General features: G+C 56.1%; 3 protein-coding genes across 5 annotated transcripts; all 3 read left to right on the top strand.

Annotated features, from left to right (window-relative positions):
* The first annotated feature begins 15 nt into the window (after positions 1 to 15).
* On the top strand, positions 16 to 3,693 carry SLC39A7 (solute carrier family 39 member 7). Its single transcript, XM_036072343.2, has 8 exons — positions 16 to 175; positions 485 to 899; positions 990 to 1,158; positions 1,321 to 1,374; positions 1,507 to 1,671; positions 1,818 to 1,958; positions 2,158 to 2,354; positions 2,798 to 3,693. The coding sequence occupies exons 1-8, from the start codon at positions 18 to 20 to the stop codon at positions 3,068 to 3,070; spliced, it is 1,572 nt and encodes a 523-aa protein (XP_035928236.1). The 5' UTR covers positions 16 to 17; the 3' UTR covers positions 3,071 to 3,693.
* A 179-nt stretch (positions 3,694 to 3,872) lies between these two features.
* On the top strand, positions 3,873 to 6,083 carry HSD17B8 (hydroxysteroid 17-beta dehydrogenase 8). 3 transcript variants are annotated; one of them, XM_036072346.2, is made up of 9 exons: positions 3,873 to 3,967; positions 4,153 to 4,370; positions 4,469 to 4,585; positions 4,697 to 4,789; positions 4,892 to 4,977; positions 5,092 to 5,176; positions 5,386 to 5,428; positions 5,626 to 5,700; positions 5,890 to 6,083. In XM_036072346.2, the coding sequence occupies exons 1-9, from the start codon at positions 3,922 to 3,924 to the stop codon at positions 5,904 to 5,906; spliced, it is 780 nt and encodes a 259-aa protein (XP_035928239.1). In that variant the 5' UTR covers positions 3,873 to 3,921; the 3' UTR covers positions 5,907 to 6,083. The 3 variants fall into 3 exon arrangements, with proteins under 3 accessions (XP_035928239.1, XP_035928240.1, XP_077911627.1); XM_036072347.2 differs by lacking the exon at positions 4,697 to 4,789 and having other exon boundaries at positions 3,893 to 3,967; XM_078055501.1 differs by lacking the exon at positions 5,626 to 5,700 and having other exon boundaries at positions 3,893 to 3,967.
* A 1,076-nt stretch (positions 6,084 to 7,159) lies between these two features.
* Positions 7,160 to 11,722, top strand: RING1 (ring finger protein 1). Its single transcript, XM_078055498.1, has 7 exons — positions 7,160 to 7,922; positions 8,035 to 8,174; positions 8,953 to 9,113; positions 9,214 to 9,429; positions 10,150 to 10,539; positions 10,723 to 10,996; positions 11,297 to 11,722. Exons 2-7 carry the CDS (start codon positions 8,097 to 8,099, stop codon positions 11,396 to 11,398), a joined length of 1,221 nt encoding a protein of 406 aa, XP_077911624.1. The 5' UTR covers positions 7,160 to 7,922; positions 8,035 to 8,096; the 3' UTR covers positions 11,399 to 11,722.
* The last annotated feature ends 3,487 nt before the right edge of the window (positions 11,723 to 15,209 follow it).

Genomic DNA, 15,209 nt, shown 5'->3' with positions numbered 1-15,209 from the left:
AACCTCCACGCCCGCGCATGCGCGCCAGAGTAGGGCGTCTGGGCCGCCACCAGAGTGCCACCATATTGGTAAAGGTATCGGGACCGAGGTGGAACGGAACTTCCTGCTCTCGCGGGAGCCAGAGGCGGGACTGCCACGTCCGAGCAAACCGGGAAAGGAGAGGATCCCGAAGCCGGTGAGAATTCCCTGCTTTACCCTACCGTCCTTTCCAGGCCCTTTCCACTACTTAGTGGATCATAGAGACGAGGGCCCAGAGAGTCCGTAAAGTGGAGGATCAAAGCCTAGAGCGGTGGCCCGGGGGCCCTATATCCGGAAGGGGGTTTGAGATAAAGGGACCGGGTCTTGGGAACAATGTGGGTGGGGACAGCGGAATGGGGTAGCGGCCCATAGAAGTGGACGGAGGGCACGAACGGAGTAAAGCTGACCCCTCATAGGTGTAGAGTTGAGGGTCAAGTGGAGTCACTGTCTCTGTCCCTCTGGTCAGCGCGATGGCCAGAGGCCTGGGGGCCCCCCACTGGGTGGCCGTGGGACTGCTGACCTGGGCGGCCTTGGGGCTGCTAGTGGCCGGACACGGGGGTGATGGCGACCTGCACGAGGACCTGCACGAGGACTTCCATGGCCACAGCCACAGGCGCTCACATGAGGATTTCCACCATGGACACAGTCATGCTCCTGGCCATGGCCACACTCACGAGAGCATCTGGCACGGGCATACCCACGGTCACGAACATGGACATTCACATGAGGATTTGCACCATGGCCATAGCCATGGCCAATCACATGAGAGCCTCTACCACAGAGGACATGGACATGACCATGAGCACAGCCATGGAGGCTATGGGGAGTCTGGGGCTCCAGGCATCAAGCAGGACCTGGACACTGTCACTCTCTGGGCTTATGTGAGTCCCCAAGGGATGGGGGAGAGAGGGGCCGGTTCTGGATTTTTGGGAAACCCCGCACCACTTGACCCCTGACTCTCTCCTCACCAGGCACTGGGGGCCACCGTTCTGATCTCTGCAGCTCCATTTTTTGTCCTCTTCCTTATCCCTGTGGAATCAAACTCCCCCCGGCACCGCTCTCTGCTCCAGATCTTGCTCAGTTTTGCTTCAGGTGGGCTCTTGGGAGATGCCTTTCTGCACCTCATCCCTCACGCCCTGGGTAAGTGATCTTTGGCCATTACTGCAAATCTTAATATATTTTATTCTTTGGGCAAAAGGGTTCTTTTCCCCTTTGTCATCCCTGACTTTCCAATATCCCCCCAAATGCATGCCACTTGGGCAGGGTAGTTTCTCATTTGACCTTTTCTCTCCCTTTCTCTAGAACCTCATTCTCACCACCCTCTGGAGCAGCCTGGGCATGGACACTCTCACAGTGGTAAAGAGGGAATGGATGGAGATGTGTTGGGATGTTGGGGAAGGTCTTTCTCTTCCTATTCTCCTCCTGTACTTGGGGAAAAGGAGTCTCGAATCCACATCTCCCTCAATGTCTCAATGTCTCTATTTCCAGGCCAGGGCCCCATTCTGTCTGTGGGACTGTGGGTCCTCAGTGGAATTGTTGCTTTTCTTGTGGTGGAGAAATTTGTGAGACATGTGAAAGGCGGACATGGACACAGTCATGGACATGGACAAACTCATGGTCACACACAGGGAAGTCATGGGCATGGAAAACAGGGTAAGTCCAGGAACAACTTTCCTTAAGAAGCACCTTGCCTGCCTCAGAATCCCTTCATCCTATGGCTCTTAGGTGGAAGGGGACTTCTCTTTTGAGGACATTTTTGGAGATCTCTGTTCTCCGCTTTTACTAACTTCTTCCCTCAGAGCGTACTTCAAAGGAGAAACAGAGCTCAGAGGAGGAAGAAAAGGAAGCAGGTGGGTCTCGGAAGAGGAGAGGAGGAAGCACAGGGCTCAAAGATGGGCCAGTGAGACCTCAGAATTCTGGAGAAGAAAAAACAGGTTCAGGTGAGGGCCAGAGTTATTGATAAACGTGGGCAAGGGATATCATGTTTCACATGGAATGTGCACTGTGGGTAATGGCAGGTGTCTGGGAAACATGAAGGGGCTGGGTGTGAAGTGATCTCTGGGGAGAGATGTGATAAGGGCTGACCAGGGCTGGAATTAGGGGTGATAATCAATTTGTCTTCCTTTCCACTTGTATAAGACCTACGTGTATCAGGGTACCTGAATCTGGCTGCTGACCTGGCACACAACTTCACAGATGGTCTGGCCATTGGTGCTTCATTTAGAGGAGGTCGGGGGCTAGGGATCCTGACCACAATGACCGTCCTGCTACACGAAGTACCCCATGAAGTCGGGGACTTTGCCATCCTGGTTCAGTCTGGGTGCAGCAAAAAGCAGGTTGGTGATGCTGTGCATCAGACATGATTGTCTCAAACTCTTTACCTCCTGTTCACCCACCCAAAACCCATGATCACCTCTCATTAGTTCCAAACAGGCTGTACTGTTACGAACAACAAATCCTCCAGAAATGAGGGGGAAGAAATTCTGTTTCTTTGTCCTGTGGCTGAGTATTTCTTCAACTATGGTCCACAAACCATCTGAATGGTTTATGAGGGTCTTTCGCCCTGACCTACTCAATCAGAAGGCCTGTAGGAAGGACCTCTTTGATATTTTAAGATTTTCCAGACAGTGTCTATTCTAGATCCTCCTCTTTTTGACTTAGTCTTTAGTTCCCAAAGACATGCACTCTGCCCATATATACCTATACCCCACCAGACGTGCCTAACAGCTGATCATCTTTAGATGTTGCTGAGTACCTTTCTGTCTTTTCTGCCCACCAGGCGATGCGTCTACAACTACTGACAGCAATAGGGGCACTGGCAGGCACAGCCTGTGCCCTCCTAACTGAAGGAGGGGCAGTGGGCAGTGAAGTTGCAGGTGGTACAGGTCCTGGCTGGATTCTGCCATTCACTGCAGGTGGCTTTATCTACGTAGCAACGGTGTCCGTGTTGCCTGAGCTGTTGAGGGAGGCATCACCACTGCAGTCACTTCTGGAGGTGCTGGGGCTGCTGGGGGGAGTTGTCATGATGGTGCTGATAGCCCACCTCGAGTGAGAGGTGGGGTAAACCGCCCCCACCCCAGCCCCAAACCTCTAGCCTCTTAAGTCCTCCAGGTCAAGGATCTGTGGAGGTTGGGGGTCCTGGCCAGAGACATCTGCCAAAGGAAGTTGTATCCTAGGGAAGTGGTGACTTTGGCATTAGGGCCATCAAGACTTTGCAGTCTTACAGGAGCTGCAGAAGTGAGAGTGAGAAGTCAGAGGGACCATAGTGTTAGTCATGTGCTGACCATGTTGTTGGGTTTGGGGGCTAAATGGGGCCATGAAGAAGGCTGGAAAAGAGAGGGGTTGATGACAGCCTATGCCGTGTACCCTACCCAACCTGTTTTCAGAGGACCAAGCTACCACACACAGGTTTCTTCCAAGGTCTGCCTCCCCTTCCCACCTGTTGGTGGAAGCTTCAGGGAAGACCAGAGCCCTGGACAGAGGGGGTAGCAGGAAGAGCTGGGGATGTACATCAATTAAACATCAATCATGTGTCCTGATTTGGGAGTGATTGGGGGAGGAGGTGGGTTGCTAATCTCCTGGCCTGATTTTTTTTCTATTCTTTTGATATCAGTGTTTGAATCGAGGGGTAGGGGTGGTGACCGGAAATAAAGTCCTCGGATCTTCCGCCCCACACGCGGTCTTTGTCTTTTTTGGAAGAATGGGGGCCCCTCATCTCCCCACTCCCCAGGCCCCCAAGTGGTGGTGACTGACCACGCCCCTACAGTGGGAGGTCAGCCTGCGCTGGTGGCCGCAGATGGCCCAACGCTGGCCTGGCTTAGATTGGCGCGGCTTTGCTCTTGCCACGCCCCCTCTGCGCTGGGATTGGCTCAGTGCTGGGTGCCCGCCCACCCGCGGCCGGACATGGCGTCTCAGCTCAGGCTCCGCTCCGCGCTGGCGCTGGTCACAGGTTGAGGGGATGCCCTCCCCAGGCGGGTTGGGGTGCCGGAGTGTTGTCGGGGGCGCGCCTTCGGCGTCTACAGGCGCTGTGACCTCTGGCTCCCGGTCCAAATTTTACTAACTTTGCGCCCTGTTGACCTCTGACCCCTGCCCACTCCCCTTTTTCCCCCTCCTGCGTGTTCTCTCCCACCTCAGGCGCGGGTGGCGGCATCGGCCGGGCCGTCAGTGTGCGCCTAGCCAGAGAGGGGGCCACCGTGGCCGCTTGCGACCTGGACAAGGCGGCGGCATGCAAGACGGTGTGGCTGCTGGGCGGGCAGGGGAGCGAGGAGGTGGCGCCCGGCGGGGCCCACGCCGCCTTCCAGGCTGACGTGTCTGAGTCCGGGGCGGTCAGGCGCCTGCTGGAACAAGTACAGGTGAACGCGACAGGACCTCGCCCTCTTTAAAGAGCCGACATTGCCTCCATTGCCCGGGCTCTACTTGGGTTTTGGTGTGTAACCGCCCACTTCCATAGGCCTGCTTTTCTCGCCCGCCATCTGTCGTCGTGTCCTGTGCGGGGATCACCAGGGATGAGGTTCTGCTCCGCATGTCTGAGGATGACTGGGACAAAGTCATCGCTGTCAATCTCAAGGTGGCGACCTCTGAACCTGTGACTTCTGGTTCCTCCAGCCTGGGGGAGGGAGCTGGAAGAAGACTGTCACCCCAGCTGATCCTTTCTGCCTTGTTACTCTTTCCTCATTAGGGCATCTTTCTAGTCACTCAGGCTGCAGCCCAAGCCCTGGTGTCCAGTGGTTGCCATGGGTCCATCATCAACATCAGTAGCATCATAGGGAAGGTCAGACTGAGTTGGGATGAGGTCAGCCAGCTAGTTGGGCATAGATCAGAGAGCCCCTCCTTGGGACTCCTGACTCATCCCAAATCTCTGACCCACCTATAGGTGGGGAACATGGGACAGACAAACTACGCAGCATCCAAGGCTGGAGTGATTGGGCTGACCCAGACGGCAGCTCGGGAGCTTGGACGGTTGGTCAGACACCCCTGGGAGTACAGAGGGATTTGCTGAGGCATGCGGGAGGTCTGGGGGGCAGGTCAGTGCTCAGTCCTCTCCAGAGTCAGCAGCCACTTTCCGTTCCACAGACATGGGATCCGCTGTAACTCTGTCCTCCCAGGGTTCATTACAACACCCATGACACAGAAAGTGCCACAGAAAGTGCTGGACAAGGTAGGAGGCTGTGGGTAGAGGGCAGAGGGCAGAATCGTTCAGATACCCAATCTCTCTGGGCTTCAGAGAGAATCTGGGCACAGGGCCTGGCAAATAGTAGATATTCAGTAAGTGTACAAGGAATGAAGACAAAAGGGTCACAGACTCAACCTACAAAAAAAAAAAAAAATCCATAAAAGAAACTTTCACCCACTTATATTTTCTTACAGGTGATTGGAATGATCCCAATGGGACATATGGGGGATCCTGAGGGTGAGCACTGAATGAGGAGGAGGCCCTAGGGAGGGGGCCTGAATGAAGAGATCCCAATGTTTGTCGTATCTGAGAGGATTTCACTAGGATTGGTGGTTGGAGTGTGTGTGTTGGTGGGGAGGGGTTCTGGTGGGAGGTGATGACTTTGGGTCCATGAGAGTGAGTAGGATTCTGCCTTCTCCCCGCCATTCCTATAGATGTGGCAGATGTGGTTGCATTCTTGGCATCTGAAGACAGTGGATACATCACAGGGGCCTCAGTGGAAGTCACTGGTATGAGGCCATCATGGGGAGGGAGAGGGCAGAGAAGTGGAACCCAGGTGATAAGAAAAAGCAAGTGAAGGAAGTCTGGAGCCACTGAGGGAAGAGCAGAAGTTCCCATAGGCGAGGGACCGAAGTGGGCGCCCCCCAGCCCATTTGTCTCCACCTATGCATCTATCCAAATGTTTCTGCCCCTCCCAGGAGGTCTTTTCATGTAACTGCCTCACGGACCCTGGACTCTGCTCACTCCCCCACCACTCCACCCGGCCTCCTGCTGATGAGGACTCTGAGTTCCCAGGCTACAAAAGGGGTGGCAGTGTATGGCTCTGGAATGCTGAATATGGGAGGCAGGGGTGCTTGTGACCCTAATAAATTCCAAATCCTCTTCCCTGCCACCTCCGGTTCTTCTTGTGTCTAAGCCCTCAGACCCTTCCCCACCTCCCCCTCCTTTCCCTTTCCCGAAGGATTGTTCCCTTTCACTGCCTGGTCTCCCAGGGCAACCCCCGCCGCCGGGTATGAGAGGAGAGAGTGTGTGTCACTGTGTATGCGTGACATTCTGGGTCTTTTTAGAGGGAGGGGGTCTCTGCCCCACCCCCTTCCCCTGGTCCTGCAGCCCCAATCCCCTCCCCCCAATTCCCTGGGTCCTTGTGGTCCCCAAGGGTGGTTTGTTCATGGCCCCATCCTGGTGTCCAGTCTGGCCTTGGGAGGGGGTCTTGGAACAGGTGGCCCTCCCCCACCCCTCTCCCTTCTCTGAGTCCCCCCCCCCTTTCTCTCCACCTTACAATAGCTGCAGCCGGCCTGGGGTCGGGTGGGGGGGGGGGATTAGGGGAGGGGGCCAGGATTAGGGGAATGGACCAGCCGATGAAAGGGGCTGGAGGAGAGCAGAAGGGAGGGGGCTGGGAGGAGGAGGAGGAAGGGGAGGGGGTCCGCGCTAATCGACTCTGGAGCCCACATAAGGACTGGCCACGGACTGAAGGAGAGGACAGGGAAGTAGGGGGGAACTGGGGGAGGGGGCGAGGGGACCCATTGCTGCCTTGTCCCAGAAACAGGCTACCCCCTGGCAGCTGCAGCCCAAGTCCGGGAACCCCAGCTCAGGCTGGAGGAGACAGGACGCCCACCATGGTCTCTTTCCACCCACCCCCCACCCCCCGCCCCGAATCTCATCCCCTGCCCTCAATGGGGATCGCTCTGCCCCGTCCTCTTCTCTTTCCTCCCCATCCCCTTCCTTTACTGGAAAGTCCTGGAGGAGGCTCCTGCCCGCTTCCCACTCCAGACATTCTGCCCCTTGTGCCCCCACCCACCCACACACGCACACCCCCTCCCCTATAGGGGCCCCATCTTGTGTGTGTGTCCCTGCTTCCGCGTGGTGTCTCCATTCCCCCGTTCCTCCCGTGCGCCTCCCTCCCCCGCCCCGGGCCGCGGCTCCTGATTGTCCAAACGCAATTCTCGAGTCTATGGCTCTGGCCGAGAGTTGAGTCTGGACGTCCCGAGCCGCCGCCCCCAAACCTCGAGGGGAGAGCAGGTCGGAGGGTCTAGGGAGAGCCAAAGCGGAGGGTGGAGCAAGTCCCCAGGGTAGTAAGGGGAATCCCGGGCTCATCCGGATTTAGTTGCATTCACAGGACTGGAGGACTGAAGCGGCCGAGGATCCTTTGCAGCCTTACCCCCTCCCCTCCCCGGAATGCCGGGCTGAGGTTACGGAGAAGAAGTTGTGGGGAGGGGGGCAGCTGTTCCCCAGAGCCGCTAGGGGACGCGGAGTGGGGGAGGTGGCCCCTTTTCCAACCCTTCTGTCCCCTCCCGGGGTCCAAGAGATCCCAGGCCCCGCCCTCCGGAGCGGAGGCCCCGGGTGGGGACCTCGGGAAGGGAACGGTGGCTAAGGTTGGCAGCGCGACGGTGCCGGCCCGGGGACTGAGACCGGGGTCCCCAAGTAGCTCGGGACTCCGGGGACGCCGGCTCTACACGCGAAGCGGGCGCGTCCCGAGGGCGGGGTACCCGGGCGCCCACGTCGCGTCCCACCCGAGCCCCGAGTGGCGGGTGACGTCTCCGCTGGCGGGGGTGGGGGGGGTGTAGTGGAGGGACAGGCGGAAGTGACGTAGGGCCCCAGCGCCCGGGCCATGGCGGCGGCGGCGGCGGGAGCTGCTGTCTGAGCAGCGGCTGCGGACCGAGCGAACTGGAGCTGGGAGCCCGGGCCCAGGGAGAGGCGCTGCGGCAACCGGGGCGCGGACGGCTGGAGCCGGGTGAGGGGCAGCGCGGCGCGGGGCGGAGGGGGGTGGGGGGAGCCACCGGAGGGGCGGGGTCTGCGCGAGGGCGGCCCCCCTAACACCCCTTTCCCCTTCCCCCTCTCCCCAGCCTATCTCTCCTCCTCCTCCACCGCTGCGGAACCCTAGTGGGGGGGTCTGTGCCCGGTCACCATGACGACGCCGGCGAATGCCCAGAATGCAAGCAAAACGTGGGAACTGAGTCTGTATGAGCTCCACCGGACCCCGCAGGTGACAGGGACTCTCCCTTCACAGCTTACTCCCTTTCCCCAAACCTTTCAATCCACTGACCCCATCCCACAGCCTCTTTGCCATTTTTTGCCCTGTTCTGCGGACCCTGCCCGATGTCAGACTCCCTTGGTCCTACCTTTGAATCATCTTAATCTTTTCCAAGCACTTCACATTTATCTCATTTAATCCTCACATCAGCTAGTGCCACAGACGGGCAAGTATGATTGCCTTCATCTGAAAGATAGTAAACAGACAGAAATTACCTTCACTGTTCCTCAGCTCAGTGTCATAAGTCAGTGCATATGAGACTCTCCTCCCAAGTTTATTAAAAATGGAGCCTCTCGGCCTTCCCCCACCCCCCAACATTTTGGTACAATAATGAGATGGGGCCCCAGAATCTGCGGCTTAAGGAAGTACCCTAGGGGATTCTGATACAGGTCGAACCTGGACCACACTTTAAGAAATTCTGTTGAAAAAGTCCTCCCCAAACTCCAAATCTGTGCCACCCCCACTCCCAGACCTCTCGCCAAACCTCAAATCCTCCTGTTGCGAAGCTCCTACTTTTAGTTAATGGACACTAATCCTTTTTGTTTTCCATTCTCTCCAAGTCAAAGCTCCTCTCTCTCAGAATTACCATCTTCCTCAAGTGGCCAACATGGGGTACCCAGATTCTGCTATTTCACTGTATTTCTCAAAATTCCCATTCCATGGACTACTTATTTTTAAAACCCCTTTCCCCCCAACCCACTATCACGTTTCCACTCACTGATGCCTCCAGGAAGCCATCATGGATGGCACAGAGATTGCGGTTTCCCCTCGGTCACTGCATTCAGAACTCATGTGTCCCATCTGCCTGGACATGCTGAAGAATACAATGACCACCAAGGAGTGCCTCCACCGATTCTGCTCGGACTGTATTGTCACGGCCCTGCGGAGCGGGTAACAGGAGGGATGTGTTTGAGACGGGGTGAAGGGTACAGAGTTGGGGCCTCAATACCCTGGCAACTGACTGTTCATGGCCTCCTCTCTCCCACCCCAGGAACAAGGAGTGCCCTACCTGCCGCAAGAAGCTGGTATCCAAGCGGTCTCTGCGGCCAGACCCCAACTTTGATGCCCTGATCTCTAAGATCTATCCCAGCCGGGAGGAATACGAGGCCCACCAAGACCGGGTGCTCATCCGCCTCAGTCGCCTGCACAACCAGCAGGCACTGAGCTCCAGCATTGAGGAGGGGCTGCGCATGCAGGCCATGCACAGGTTTGGGCCTAGAGAGAGGCGGTAGCAGGGCTGGTGGGACAGATGCGTGGGTCAGACTCCTGGAGCTGTCTTCGCTGCCTGCCAGCTTCTGAGCCTTAGCACCCTAATAGCTAACCACAGCCTGATTGTTGAAGCCCGGAAGTCAGGGACATAAATTGCAACTTCTTAGTTAGCACTTGGCACTACCATTCTTAAGAAGAAAATGGCTCGCCCTCTAACTTTCTAGAAGTTAGAGCAGCGGAGTGATTGTGAGCATAAACTCTGGATTCACACCGCTGGGAATTAAATGACCTCCCAGGCCAGCATTGCTCAGTCTTTAATAGGAATCTAGATTACCTGAGGGTCTTGTTAAAAATGCAAATTCTATTTCAGTAGGTCTGGAGTTGGGCCTGAAATTCCGCATTTCTACAAACCTATGCTACTGGTTCTTGGAGTCCATGAGGAGAGTGGCAAGGGGCTATGATTGCAAACAAGTTATTTAACCTCTCTAAGCCTCAGTTTCCTCAACCATAAATAGAATATAATCACCTGCTTCTAGGATTTGTACTATGAGAGGCCAGCAGTGCAAAATACTTAGCCAGTGTGCTTAGCATGTAGTTAGTATTTAACAAATATTAGGTGTCATCAGTAAGATTTCCCTGATCTCTTGTTCTCTCATAAGTTTAAAGTCTAAACCCCTTATCCTTGGTGCTTTCTAACCTCAACCACTTGCTTCTACAGGGCCCAGCGTGTGAGGCGACCGATGCCCGGGTCAGATCAGACCACCACGATGAGTGGGGGGGAAGGAGAGCCTGGGGAGGGAGAGGGGGATGGAGAGGATGTGAGCTCAGACTCCGCCCCTGACTCTGCCCCAGGCCCTGCTCCCAAGCGACCCCGTGGTGGGGGCGCAGGGGGGAGCAGTGTAGGGACAGGGGGAGGTGGCACTGGTGGGGTGGGTGGGGGCGCCGGTTCTGAAGACTCTGGTGACCGGGGAGGGACCTTGGGAGGGGGAACCCTAGGCCCCCCAAGCCCTCCTGGGGCCCCCAGTCCCCCGGAGCCAGGTGGAGAAATTGAGCTCGTGTTCCGGCCCCACCCCCTGCTCGTGGAGAAGGGAGAATACTGCCAGACTAGGTGAGAGCCCTGTCTTTCCCCTGACCTCTGAGAAACCAGAGATCACATAGACTTCCATCAGAAGTGGGCTGCACCCAAACCCAGCAAGAAACCCTAACCCAGAGGCCCTGTTGGAAAGTCCCCTACTTCCCTTGGCCATTTAAGGCTTTCTGTGCCCTAAACCTGCCCTCTTTCCCACTTCAGGTACGTGAAGACAACTGGGAATGCCACAGTGGACCATCTTTCCAAGTACTTGGCCCTGCGCATTGCCCTTGAGCGGAGGCAGCAGCAGGAGGCTGGGGAGCCAGGAGGGCCTGGAGGGGGCGCCTCTGATGCCGGGGGACCTGATGGGGGTGGTGGGGAGGGTGGGGGTACCGGAGGAGGTGACGGCCCTGAGGAGCCTGCCTTGCCCAGTCTGGAAGGTGTCAGCGAAAAGCAGTACACCATCTACATCGCCCCTGGGGGCGGAGCTTTCACGGTGAGCGCCTCTGAGGGCAGGGCTGTAAGGGGAGAGAGGGGAGGGTGGCCTGGGGCCACACAGAACCCGGGATCCTGACCTTCTAACTGGCCCACCTTCCTTTCTCCCTCTGCATCTCCCATCTCTGTCTCCTCCCCCATCACTCCCTATGCCCCTGCTTTGCCTTGCCCCATCTCTTTTATTAACTCTTTTTTCTTTCTTCCTCCCTTGGTCACTTTCTGTCTTATTCAAATCCTTTACCACCTTCTCCAACTTTCTTTTTTTCTTACCCTGCCTGTCTCTCTTCCACCCCCTCTGTAGACACTGAATGGCTCGCTGACCCTGGAACTGGTGAATGAGAAGTTCTGGAAGGTATCCCGGCCACTGGAGCTCTGCTATGCCCCCACCAAGGATCCAAAGTGACCCCACAAGGGGACAGCCAGAGGATGGGGACCATGGGGTGTCTCTGTGTCCTGGTCCACCACCCCCAGCTTCTTTGTCCCCCAGTGCCCCCCCCAACCCAGCCAGCCAGCAAGCGGACACAAATGAGGACAAGTGGCTTTTATACAAAGTATCTATATCAGATTCTTCTATATTGTACAGAGCGGGGCATGCGCCCCCATCTACTGCCTTTTCTATTGCCCCCCCCAACCTCCCGTCTATACAAGATGTTGGGGAAGGTGAAGAACCCTCTCCTTCATGCCCTCCTACCAACAACAACAAATTTGCTTCTTTTCTTCTTTGAAACCTGCAGTTCTGTGTCTCTGTTTATCAGGGGTGTGCTAGAAGGGGAAAAACAAAACAAACAAAAAGATTGGGGAGACAAGCCTGGAAACCATGTGGAAATCAGCCTTGGAAATGGGGGGGGGATGTCAAAGGTTATTCACGGTGTGTGAATCCCAATTTTCTGAACCCCAAGTCAACAAATACGTATGAAAATAGTGGGGAACGATCTGTGAAACTGGAAGAGACAGAGTGAAGAGCTGCGCAGCATGTCAAGTCAGATCTCAAACCTGCCCCCTAAAACCTGAATCGCCCAGCCTGAAATCCAGGGTTTCAACATCAAAGGGAAAGTAGGAAAGTGACTCGAGAGAGTAAGGCACGTTTGTAGATGCCAACGGGACCGTGATGTTTGGCAGCAGAGTAATTCCTCATCACTGCAAGAAGCTGGTTTCCATAGCTGGAAAGACAAGAGGGAGGGAGGTGGAGAGGGCTGCGAGCACCTCCCGGCTGGACATCCCGGCCGCCTCCCAGAGAAGGCGGGGAGGGCCAGGGACTACAGTTCCCAGGAGTGCGCGAGCCGGTGCCCGCCGAGCCGCGGGCTGAGTGGAGGGAGGGCCGCACGGGAGCTGTAGTTCCGTTCCTGGTCGGGCTGCGGCCGAGAGCAGAGGGGTGGGGGCCTCAAGTGAAGCGGTCGCTGGCCCCCGGCCTCGAGTTGCGCGGGCGGGGCTGGGCCCCAAGCCGGGTCCAGGGTACAGGGGTGCCCGGCTGCGCGCCGTGTCCCGTGCAGTGCCGGGGTCGGGGAGGAGGACTCGCCTCACCCGGAGTAACTGATGCTCCCTCTACCCCCCCCCCCTTCAGCCTCTCTGCCCCTCACTTCCTGTTTCCGTTGCCCTTCGCGCCCCCACCCCGATCCGCCCTAAATTCCTGCGGCTTGCTCAGTTCTCTGCCCCGCTGGCAGAGGAGTCAGCCTCTTGGTGTGATCCACAGACCCGAGGGCACCCCACCCCACGCTTGGGATTTCTCGGTTTTTCCCCTGATCCCTAGTACCTTCAATACCGACTTCAGGGGCACCTTCCCACCCAGGCAAGTCCCACAGACCTGGCGGCCTGGAGCTCACCCCCAGAGCCCTCTTGCCCTGCAGAAATAGACAACACCCACTTCACCCTTGCAGGAGCCCCCTTTCTATACCCGCTCCCCAGAACCCTTGATCCTGGCTCCCCTCCTTTCCAACCCCAGGTATCCAGCGGCTGCGGCGCTCCCGGGACTTTGGGGCGGGAGGAAGGTGGGCGTTGCTCCCGGAGTTTCAAAAGAGAGAGAAACAGACGCGGAGGAGTCGGGAAGGAGACCGAGGTGGGAACTGGAGAGTACGGAATGAACCCGGCTTCTCTTCTGGTTCCAGGGGCTGCCGGGAGCGTCACCCCCTCACTTTCTTCATTCTCTCCAGGCCTGACCGACCCGCAGCCTCTCTGTCTACGTTCCCCGCCCTGTCCCTTAACCCTGGAACAGCCAGCGGCCCCTGGTACCCGTATCTCCCCTCCTATGGCCCGTCTCTCCCTCCTCGGCTCCCCAGTCAACACCACCCCACCCTCCCCTCCTCTCCACTTCTCACATTTCTGCCGCTGTCCCCTCTCTGCTGCCTACATGACTGAACTTCGAAGATAAACAGGCGTTTATTTCGGTGACATCATGTGGGAGACATACCAAACTGTACCAAACTGTTGCCCTAGGCGTCTCCCTTACCCGCGCAGGAAGGAAAAATAACTACCCTCCTTGACCAGGTGTTCTCCTTCCCTAGTGCTGGGAGAAGGAGGTGTTGTGGGATGGGGAGCAGCTCAGATTCTGTTGCACCGGGAGCTTCCCTGGGTTAGTTGCCCAAATCCTTCAGTCTCCTGTCAATTAAGCCCGCAGATATAGGTTAGACAAAGCAGGAGATACAAAGTATACAAAAAAGAACTTGACTATTTTGTTGAGGAACTAGATAACATGCAGGAGAATAACTAACTATGCAAAGGAGCAAGGCAAAGAAAGAAAGGTTACTAGAGTCAAGGAGACCTGGGAGTAAATCTTCACCCTGACACTTAAACGGAAGGTCCTTACACATGAAACTCCGGAGGGGGTGGGGGTGGGGCATTGTGTTTTAACAAACCCTCCTTGTGATTCTGATGTGCACCAAGGCAGAGAAGCACTGCAGTAGATGCTCCATGAGAGTTAGCTCCCTCCGCATAGGGTGAACGGCAAGTGCCCCATGCAGAAGGGGCCCCACACCTCTGGAGCAGGGGATCTCTGGGAACCTGTAGGGTGGTTGGGTAGGGCCTCACAGAGGGGGTGGGACCGGGCCAGGATGGATGAGAAGGGAAGAAGAAAGTCTTTGGTGGAGGGGTGAGAAGGAAAGGAGCCTCTTTCTCCCTTACCCATCCATCTCCCACTTTTCCCTTGCTCAGGCTTCTCAGTCCCCAAACCATAGCAAATCATGCGTCTGAGCACGGAAGTAAGAGCACTGTGTGAGGGCGCCTGGGTGGCTCAGTTGGTTAAGCGACTGCCTTTGGCTCAGGTCATGATCCCGGAGTCCCGGGATCGAGCCCCACATCGGGCTCCCTGCTCAGCAGGGAGTATGCTTCTCCCTCTGACCCTCCCCCCTCTCATGCTCTATCTCATTCTCTCTCTCAAATAAATAAAATCTTAAAAAAAAAAAAAAAAGCACTGTGTGAGACAATACACACAAGAGACATCTCAAAAAAACCTAGGACCGCCTTCAGGTACAAATGTCGCCAGGGAGACCACTCATCTCTTCTTCAATTTGTGTCTCCCACCCCACCCCACCCCCGCCCCATGTTGTCAAGTTCCAAGATAAACACTTCATGTCTGGCTATTTGCACTTCTTCCATAAAATTGCTTGCTTAATGTCCTCTTCTTGGGCTGGGCAGATGGTTTTGAACAGTCAGCAGGGGGTCCCACAGAGGGATCCCCTCCAGATGGCACCTCTGACCCCAGCCTGGCACTGATGAGGGTGCTGTTACCATTCACCCTTTTAGAAGGTTCTGTTGGGGGAGTTCCTCCCTTGGACAACACTCACAGTAAGATTATTGTTACTGTTCATGTTTTTTTGTTTTTTTTTTTTTTTAAGGTTTTATTTATTTATTTGACAGAGAGAGAGACAGCGAGAGAGGGAACACAAGCAGGGGGAGCGGGAGAGGGAGAAGCAGGCTTCCTGCCGAGCAGGGAGCCGATGTGGGGCTCGATCCCAGGATCCCTGGGATCATGAACTGAGCCGAAGGCAGATGCTTAACCGACTGAGCCACCCAGGTGCCCCTGTTACTGTTCATGTTAAAGGATAAGGTAGACCTTAGTTCTTGCATAAACTCTCCCCCAAAGTATACTCTTTAGAATTTGGCAGAGTTCTCCCTATGGATGTATCAGAGAGGCTGATTATTGACACTTGATTTTTTCAAGAAGGAATGAAAGAAACTTAGAGGTAAGAGGATCACTTGGGAGACCACTAGTCAGTTTCACC

Source organism: Halichoerus grypus, chromosome 9, assembly GCF_964656455.1.
Source record: "Halichoerus grypus chromosome 9, mHalGry1.hap1.1, whole genome shotgun sequence".
In the NCBI taxonomy this organism is placed as follows: domain Eukaryota; kingdom Metazoa; phylum Chordata; class Mammalia; order Carnivora; family Phocidae; genus Halichoerus; species Halichoerus grypus.
Note: the sequence above shows the minus strand (reverse complement) of the source record. Positions and strands in the feature narration are given on the sequence as shown.

What these genes read in the sequence shown, in the direction of transcription:
- RING1 (XM_078055498.1), top strand. Translation starts at nt 8,097, where the DNA reads ATGACGACGCCGGCGAATGCCCAGAATGCAAGCAAAACGTGGGAACTG. An exon ending in AGCTCCACCGGACCCCGCAG is followed by an intron (nt 8,175 to 8,952) that starts GTGACAGGGACT and finishes TGATGCCTCCAG; the next exon opens with GAAGCCATCATGGATGGCAC. An exon ending in CGCATGCAGGCCATGCACAG is followed by an intron (nt 9,430 to 10,149) that starts GTTTGGGCCTAG and finishes TTGCTTCTACAG; the next exon opens with GGCCCAGCGTGTGAGGCGAC.
- SLC39A7 (XM_036072343.2), top strand. Translation starts at nt 18, where the DNA reads ATGCGCGCCAGAGTAGGGCGTCTGGGCCGCCACCAGAGTGCCACCATA. An exon ending in GCATGGACACTCTCACAGTG is followed by an intron (nt 1,375 to 1,506) that starts GTAAAGAGGGAA and finishes CTCTATTTCCAG; the next exon opens with GCCAGGGCCCCATTCTGTCT. An exon ending in TCATGGGCATGGAAAACAGG is followed by an intron (nt 1,672 to 1,817) that starts GTAAGTCCAGGA and finishes TTCTTCCCTCAG; the next exon opens with AGCGTACTTCAAAGGAGAAA.
- HSD17B8 (XM_036072346.2), top strand. Translation starts at nt 3,922, where the DNA reads ATGGCGTCTCAGCTCAGGCTCCGCTCCGCGCTGGCGCTGGTCACAG. An exon ending in CACAGAAAGTGCTGGACAAG is followed by an intron (nt 5,177 to 5,385) that starts GTAGGAGGCTGT and finishes ATTTTCTTACAG; the next exon opens with GTGATTGGAATGATCCCAAT. An exon ending in ACATATGGGGGATCCTGAGG is followed by an intron (nt 5,429 to 5,625) that starts GTGAGCACTGAA and finishes CCATTCCTATAG; the next exon opens with ATGTGGCAGATGTGGTTGCA.